The sequence below is a fragment of the Coregonus clupeaformis genome, unplaced genomic scaffold (assembly GCF_020615455.1).
Source record: "Coregonus clupeaformis isolate EN_2021a unplaced genomic scaffold, ASM2061545v1 scaf0053, whole genome shotgun sequence".
NCBI classification, from domain to species: domain Eukaryota; kingdom Metazoa; phylum Chordata; class Actinopteri; order Salmoniformes; family Salmonidae; genus Coregonus; species Coregonus clupeaformis.
In genome coordinates, this window is record NW_025533508.1 from 476,257 (window position 1) to 485,617 (window position 9,361).

General features: G+C 43.9%; 1 protein-coding gene across 1 annotated transcript; it reads left to right on the plus strand.

The window, feature by feature from the left end:
• The first annotated feature begins 772 nt into the window (after positions 1-772).
• LOC121543852 (piggyBac transposable element-derived protein 3-like) lies at positions 773-2,497 on the plus strand. The gene is made up of 2 exons (XM_041853991.2): positions 773-969; positions 1,501-2,497. Exons 1-2 carry the CDS (start codon positions 836-838, stop codon positions 2,495-2,497), a joined length of 1,131 nt encoding a protein of 376 aa, XP_041709925.2. The 5' UTR covers positions 773-835.
• The last annotated feature ends 6,864 nt before the right edge of the window (positions 2,498-9,361 follow it).

A 9,361-nucleotide genomic window follows, 5' to 3' on the forward strand; every position in this document is an offset into this window, starting at 1 on the left:
TGTATAAATACACATTTGATATACATATACATTTCACCATCAAGGTAACACAATTATAAATATCCCCTCTGATCAGTTCCTTGTTCATCTCGTACGAGCCACATACAGTATACAGTTTATATCAATAATTAATTATTAACTCAGTACTGACATCCACAAGATGATAGAGCATCAAAGCATACATATATTCTACTCACCTGGCAATGAGAGAGTAATCACCAGCATCACACTGGTTGTTTTCAAGAGCCACATCACATCAAACTGCAACACCTCAATATAAAATACCACAGGTTTCTTTTGAGAACGGAATTACTTAACTTAATACCAAAGTCAATCATCAAACAGGCTCCAACAGTGTTTTCACTTAAAGCAGGTGTAACATTTGTCTTTGTCTCTGAAGAGTTCTCTCACAACTTGGACACAGCTCTAAATCATCTAGTCATCCTATCTTTAAATTCTCACTAAACAGATGGATTGTACATCACTACGCACCACTGTTGAACCAATTCAAGGAAAGAGAACACATGAAACTCTATAGAGAGAAACAGCACTACTCACCATCTTGTAGAGCGCGTCCAGAGAGACTGATCAGCAAATAACCATGCAAATAAATACCATGGAGAGATGTGGTAATAACCATGTCACAACTACGATGCAGAAGTTGGGCTGAGAATGAATTGTGTATGCAGCCTTTTGGTGCTATTTTCCTTCCTGTTATCATACACTTGATTTATTATCCTCCTGAGACCCAGCCCATTGACTTATATCCACTGTAGTGGACATTTGAGTTTCATCCCTCTTCTTGGAATCTTTTGTGCAAGTCTCTTAATTCCTGATGTACTGTACAGAGGACATCCTGGGCTTTTCAGTGATATGTCATTTGATTGGCTGGGAGGCCGGGAACCGCCTCTATCTTTCCTTTCAAAATGGACGGCATAGGAACAAGCACATTTTATGGAAAGATGAGAGGTAAGTCAAATATTGTTTGTCTATGGTTTTGTTACTATGATAATCATATATTTTCTTGTTCATGAAGGTGTTAGGAATCATATATTTAGTTCTGATAGCAACTAAATTAGGTATCTTTTGAAAGATTTGCCATTTTATGAATGTCAATTATAGTGGACATCAGGACTATCTTCATGTAAATAATGACTCCACATTGTCGTAGGAAACAGAACTGAAGCAGAAAGAATTCGTTACCGAATAGTCGAGGGAGATTCAGATTTGGAGTTGTCAGATGATGAGAGAGATGAGGATAGGTTTCAACCAGTGATACAAAACGGTGATGAAGAAGAGGAAGACAATGTAGAAGGCTCAGTTGAAGGGACAGATGCAGACACAGACACAGATACAGACAGGGATGAACAGGAAACTCGTCGCCCTCTGTGGGCCAGGAGTATGTATGTTTGATGCAGTTCCACAATTTTAAATTCAGCTGCATTGAGTATTTAAACTGTTATTACTTATCATTTATTATTCTTTTTTCCTTCATATCAGATTTGCACCTGTGTTACCTGGGCTTCCTGTGTGTCAAGATGACCCTACAACACGTGCAGACTGGAGTCCAATTGAATACTTTTCACAGTACATTGACAACAAGGTCTTTGAAGATTTGGCAACATACACAAATCAAAGAGAGCTGCAAATCAAAGGAGTGTGCATGAACACCACGCCACAAGAAATAAAAATCTTCTTGGGCATTTCAGTCCACATGGCCTGCCTTGGCTATCCCAGAATTAAAATGTTTTGGGCCAACAAAACTAAAGTGCCAGTCATAAGTAGCAAAATGACTAGGGATAGATTCTTCAGGATAAGAAATTCCCTCAAGATTGTCAATGACCTGGCTGTAACAGAGGAAACAAAGAAGGCAGATATTCTTTGGAAAGTCAGGCCAATACTCGATCGTGTGCGCCAAGGCTGTCTCAGCCTTGCAAAGCCAGAAAGGGTCTGCATTGATGAGCAAATCATCCCATTCACAGGCCGTTGTCCAGTCAGGCAATATGTTCCCGGCAAGCCAAACCCTACTGGCCTAAAGGTCTTTGTCCTTGCATCCCCAAATGGTCTGATGCTTGATTTTGAAGTCTACCAAGGGAAGAATACCTTTACAGTCCAAAGGTTAGGAGTTGGAGCTGCAGCAGTTCTACGCATGGTTGAATCTGTTCCAACAGGAAGCCACATATTCTTTGACAGGTACTTCACAACCATAGATCTATTGGATGCATTGCTGGCAAAGGGCCTTCCTGCAACTGGAACTATAATGAAGAACCGTGTCCCAAAGCTGTGCCAGCTGCCAGTAGACAAACAGTTGAAAAAAGAGGGAGAGGAACATCAGTGTCAGTGGCCAGAAAGAGTCCTGAGCTGGCCATCACAAAATGGTTCGACAACAAACCAGTGCTCATGGCATCCACTGTACATGGGAAAGACCCAGAAGACATCTGTACCAGATGGTCCGAGAAAGAAAAGCACCTGGTCCAGGTTAAAAGACCAGCAGTAATTAAGCAGTATAATGATAACATGGGTGGCGTAGATCTTTGTGATCGCATGCTTAGCTTCTATCGTATGTCAAGCAGGACCAAGAAGTGGACATCGCGCGTGATCAGTCACTTCTTTGATGTTGCCATCACCAACTCCTGGATACAATACCAGTCTGACAGCAAAGCTCTGCACAGACCATCCAAGAACACACATCAGTACCTGGACTTCAAACTACTCCTAGCTGAGGAGCTGTTGGAGAGTCCGGAACTGGAAAACAGCTGTGAAGAGAGTGAGGATGAGTATGAGCCACCATCTAAAATGAGGATCCCACAACCAGAGCCATCTGTGCGCAGACTAGGAGCCATGCACATGCCTGAGATGATGGATACCAAGCATGCAGAAAGATGCAGAAATAAGGGCTGCAAGAGCAAGACGTACATGAGATGTACCAAATGCAAGATGTTCCTCTGCATTACCAAAAAGAGAAATTGCTTCCAGGACTTTCACCACTAACAAAGAAAATACTAAGAACAAAATGAAGAGTGAAGGAAAAAGCTAGATTGGATTCAGTTTGACAGAAGGAAAAAATCCAAAATAAATCTGTTACACATTAGTTATATGTTCATTGTTCAAATAACACTGAAAGGATTCAAGGGGACCAATCAAAGGATATGGACATAACAAAGTGTTAAGCTTTAATGGTAAAGCTATCCTTGCGAAATGTAAGGAAAAGGATTCAAGAATGATTAATGTGTATTGTATAATCAAAATGTCTGTATTCTTGGATAATAATCAATCTACAGCCCAAAATGTATGTATTCTTAGTTCATAAAAACTCTGTAATCTGTAAGAACTCTGTAAAAATTTGTATCTACCAAATGTGTCTCTTTTCGTACTCAAATGATCCTGTTGTCCACTACAGTGGACATGCTGTAAAATAAAAAATTAAAATTAAAATGTGGAAATTGTAGGATGCTTTTTTTAACCCTAAACAGTTATTGAATCACAAAAAATATGATTAGGAAAAACAATATTTTCCTCCACAAAATAACTGTCAATCTCCCTCAGCCTGGGGCTCCATGCAAGATCTCACCTCGTGGAGTTGCAATGATCATGAGAACGGTGAGGAATGAGCCCAGAACTACACGGGAGGACCTTGTCAATGATCTCAAGGCAGCTGGAACCATAGTCACCAAGAAAACAATTGGTAACACACTACGCCGTGAAGGACTGAAATCCTGCAGCGCCCGCAAGGTCCCCCTGCTCAAGAAAGCACATATACAGGCCTGTCTGAAGTTTGCCAATGAACATCTGAATGATTCAGAGGAGAACTGGGTGAAAGTGTTGTGGACAGATGAGACCAAAATCGAGCTCTTTGGCATCAACTCAACTCGCCGTGTTTGGAGGAGGAGGAATGCTGCCTATGACCCCAAGAACACCATCCCCAGTCAAACCATTGAGAAAACAGCGCCGGAGAAGATGGCTGCCGTTTTACAGCCCTCTAACCAATTGTACTATTATGTGTGTTTTTCCGCGTTATTTGTCATTTATTTTGTACATAATGTTTCTGCCATCGTCTCTTATAACCAAAAAGAGCTTCTGGATATCAGGACAGCGATTACTCACCTCGTATTGGCCGAAGATTTTTCTTCAACGAGGCGGCCGCGAAGGATATCATACAGACACCCGACAAGGCCCAAATCCCCGTCATTCGCGTGAGGAAGAGACGGAGATATCGTGGACGTAGATCGGGGTGCCTTGTAAGGATCCGACGGCGAGCGAGTAAACTGCCTCTTCCATCAATCCTATTAGCCAACGTTCAATCATTTGAAAATAAATTGGATGACCTAAGATTACGGTTATCCTACCAACGGGACATTAAAAACTGTAATATCTTATGTTTCACCGAGTCGTGGCTGAACGACGACATTGATAACATACAGCTAGCGGGCTATACGCTACATCGGCAGGATAGAACGGTTGACTCCGGTAAGACAAGGGGTGGCGGTCTGTGTATATTTGTAAACAACAGCTGGTGCACAAAATCAAATACTAAGGAAGTCTCGAGGTTTTGCTCGCCTGAGGTAGAGTATCTTATGATAAGCTGTAGACCACACTATTTACCAAGAGAGTTTTCATCTATATTTTTCATAGCTGTCTATTTACCACCACAAACCAATGCTGGCATTAAGATTGCACTGAATGAGTTGTACAAGGCCATAAATCAACAGGAAAACGCTCATCCAGATGCAGCGCTCCTAGTGGCCGGGGACTTTAATGCAGGGAAACTTAAATCCGTTCTACCTAATTTCTACCAGCATGTTAAATGTGCAACCAGAGGAAAAAAAACTCTAGACCACCTTTACTCCACACACAAAGACGCATACAAAGCTCTCCCTCGCCCTCCATTTGGCAAATCTGACCATAACTCTATCCTCCTGATTCCTGCTTATAAGCAAAAACTAAAGCAGGAAGCACCAGTGACTCGGTTAATAAAAAAGTGGTCAGATGACGCAGATGCTAAGCTACAGGACTGTTTTGCTAGCACAGACTGGAACATGTTCCGGGATTCTTCAGACAGCATTGAGGAGTACACCACATCAGTCACTGGCTTCATCAATAAGTGCATCGATGATGTCGTCCCCACAGTGACCGTACGTACATACCCCAACCAGAAGCCATGGATTACAGGAAACATCCGCACTGAGCTAAAGGGTAGAGCGGGACTCTAACCCGGACGCTTATAAGAAATCCCGCTATACCCTCCGACGAACCATCAAACAGGCAAAGAGTCAATACAGGACTAAGATTGAATCGTACTACACTGGCTCTGACGCTCGTCGGATGTAGCAGGGCTTGAAAACTATTACAGACTCAAAAGGGAAGCACAGCCACGAGCTGCCCAGTGACACAAGCCTACCAGACGAGCTAAACCACTTCTATGCTCGCTTCGAGGCAAGCAACACTGAAGCATGCATGAGAGCACCAGCTGTTCCGGATGACTATGTGATCACGCTCTCCGTAGCCGATGTGAGTAAGACTTTTAAGCAGGTCAACATTCACAAGGCCGCAGGGCCAGACGGATTACCAGGACGTGTACTCCGAGCATGTGCTGACCAACTGGCAAGTGTCTTCACTGACATTTTCAACATGTCCCTGACTGAGTCTGTAATACCAACATGTTTCAAGCAGACCACCATAGTCCCCGTGCCCAAGGACTCTACGATAACCTGCCTAAATGACTACCGACCCGTAGCACTGACGTCTGTAGCCATGAAGTGCTTTGAAAGGCTGGTCATGGCACACATCAACAGCATCATCCCAGAAACCCTAGACCCACTCAATTTGCATACCGCCCCAACAGATCCACAGATGATGCAATCTCTATTGCACTCCACACTGCCCTTTCCCACCTGGACAAGAGGAACACCTACGTGAGAATGCTATTAATTGACTACAGCTCAGCATTCAACACCATAGTGCCCTCTAAGCTCATCACTAAGCTAAGGTTCCTGGGACTAAACACCTCCCTCTGCAACTGGATCCTGGACTTCCTGACGGGCCGCACCCAGGTGGTAAGGGTAGGTAACAACATATCTGCCACACTGATCCTCAACACGGGGGCCCCTCAGGGGTGCGTGCTCAGTCCCCTCCTGTACTCTATGTTCACCCATGACTGCATGGCCAGGCACGACTCCAACACCATCATTAAGTTTGCCGACGACACAACAGTGGTAGGCCTGATCACCGACAACGATGAGACAGCCTATAGGGAGGAGGTCAGAGACCTGGCCGTGTGGTGCCAGGACAACAACCTCTCCCTCAACGTGACCAAGACAAAGGAGATGATTGTGGACTACAGGAAAAAAAAGAGGACTGAGCACGCCCCCATTCTCATCGACGGGGCTGTAGTGGAACAGGTTGAGAGCTTCAAGTTCCTTGGTGTCCACATCACCAACGAACTATCATGGTCCAAACACACCAAGACAGTCGTGAAGAGGGCACGACAAAGCCTATTCCCCCTGAGGAGACTGAAAAGATTTGGCATGGGTCCTCAGATCCTCAAAAAATTCTACAGCTGCACCATCGAGAGCATCCTGACTGGTTGCATCACCGCCTGGTATGGCAACTGCTTGGCCTCCGACCGCAAGGCACTACAGAGGGTAGTGCGTACGGCCCAGTACATCACTGGGGCCAAGCTTCCTGCCATCCAGGACCTCTATACCAGGCAGTGTCAGAGGAAGGCCCTCAAAATTGTCAAAGACTCCAGCCACCCTAGTCATAGACTGTTCTCTCTGCTACCGCACGGCAAGCGGTACCGGAGTGCCAAGTCTAGGTCCAAAAGACTTCTCAACAGCTTCTACCCCCAAGCCATAAGACTCCTGAACAGCTAATCATGGCTACCCGGACTATTTGCACTGCCCCCCACCCCATCCTTTTTACGCTGCTGCTACTCTGTTAATTATTTTTGCATAGTCACTTTAACTCTACCCACATGTACATATTACCTCAACTACCTCAACTAGCCGGTGCCCCCGCACATTGACTCTGCTACGGTACCCCCCTGTATACAGTGGGGCAAAAAAGTATTTAGTCAGCCACCAATTGTGCAAGTTCTCCCACTTAAAAAGATGAGAGAGGCCTGTAATTTTCATCATAGGTACACGTCAACTATGACAGACAAAATTAGATTTTTTTTTCTAGAAAATCACATTGTAGGATTTTTAATGAATTTATTTGCAAATTATGGTGGAAAATAAGTATTTGGTCAATAACAAAAGTTTCTCAATACTTTGTTATATACCCTTTGTTGGCAATGACACAGGTCAAACGTTTTCTGTAAGTCTTCACAAGGTTTTCACACACTGTTGCTGGTATTTTGGCCCATTCCCCCATGCAGATCTCCTCTAGAGCAGTGATGTTTTGGGGCTGTCGCTGGGCAACACGGACTTTCAACTCCCTCCAAAGATTTTCTATGGGGTTGAGATCTGGAGACTGGCTAGGCCACTCCAGGACCTTGAAATGCTTCTTACGAAGCCACTCCTTCGTTGCCCGGGCGGTGTGTTTGGGATCATTGTCATGCTGAAAGACCCAGCCACGTTTCATCTTCAATGCCCTTGCTGATGGAAGGAGGTTTTCACTCAAAATCTCACGATACATGGCCCCATTCATTCTCTCCAAACACGACGAGTTGAGTTTTTACCAAAAAGTTATATTTTGGTTTCATCTGACCATATGACATTCTCCCAATCCTCTTCTGGATCATCCAAATGCACTCTAGCAAACTTCAGACGGGCCTGGACATGTACTGGCTTAAGCAGGGGGACACGTCTGGCACTGCAGGATTTGAGTCCCTGGCGGCATAGTGTGTTACTGATGGTAGGCTTTGTTACTTTGGTCCCAGCTCTCTGCAGGTCATTCACTAGGTCCCCCCGTGTGGTTCTTGTGATCATTTTGACCCCACGGGGTGAGATCTTGCGTGGAGCCCCAGATGGAGGGAGATTATCAGTGGTCTTGTATGTCTTCCATTTCCTAATAATTGCTCCCACAGTTGATTGCTTCAAACCAAGCTGCTTACCTATTGCAGATTCAGTCTTCCCAGCCTGGTGCAGGTCTACAATTTTGTTTCTGGTGTCCTTTGACAGCTCTTTAGTCTTGGCCATAGTGGAGTTTGGAGTGTGACTGTTTGAGGTTGTGGACAGGTGTCTTTTATACTGATAACAAGTTCAAACAGGTGCCATTAATACAGGTAACGAGTGGAGGACAGAGGAGCCTCTTAAAGAAGAAGTTACAGGTCTGTGAGAGCCAGAAATCTTGCTTGTTTGTAGGTGACCAAATACTTATCTTCCACCATAATTTGCAAATAAATTCATAAAAAATCCTACAATGTGATTTTCTGGATTTTTTTTCCTCAATTTGTCTGTCATAGTTGACGTGTACCTATGATGAAAATTACAGGCCTCTCTCATCTTTTTAAGTGGGAGAACTTGCACAATTGGTGGCTGATTAAATACTTTTTTCCCCACTGTATATAGCCTCCCTACTGTTATTTTATTTTACTTCTGTTCTTTTTTTTCTCAACACTTTTTTTGTTGTTGTTTTATTTTTACTTTTTTTGTTAAAAATAAATGCACTGTTGGTTAAGGGCTGTAAGTAAGCATTTCACTGTAATATCTGCACCTGTTGTATTCGGCGCATGTGACCAATACAATTTGATTTGATTTGATTTGATGGAGGTGGAAACATTATGCTTTGGGGATGTTTTTCTGCTAAGGGGACAGGACAACTTCACTGCATCAAAGGGACGATGGACGGCGCCATGTACCATCAAATCTTGGGTGAGAACCTCCTTCCCTCAGCCAGGGCATTGAAAATGGGTCGTGGATGGGTATTCCAGCATGACCATGACCCAAAACACACGGCCAAGGCAACAAAGGAGTGGCTCAAGAAGAAGCACATTAAGGTCCTGGAGTGGCCTAGCCAGTCTCCAGACCTTAATCACATAGAAAATCTGTGGAGGGAGCTGAAAGTTCGAGTTGCCAAACGTTAGCCTCGAAACCTCAATGACTTGGAGAAGATCTGCAAAGAGGAGTGGGACAAAATCCCTCCTGAGATGTGTGCAAACCTGGTGGCCAACTACAAGAAACGTCTGAACTCTGTGATTGCCAACAAGGGTTTTGCCACCAAGTACTAAGTCATGTTTTGCAGAGGGGTCAAATACTTATTTCCCTCATTAAAATGCAAATCAATTTATGAAATTTTTGACATGCGTTTTTCAGGATTTTTTTGTTTTTATTCTGTCTCTCACTGTTCAAATAAACCTACCATTAAAATTATAGACTGATCATGTCTTTGTCAGAGGGCAAATGTACAAAATCAGCAG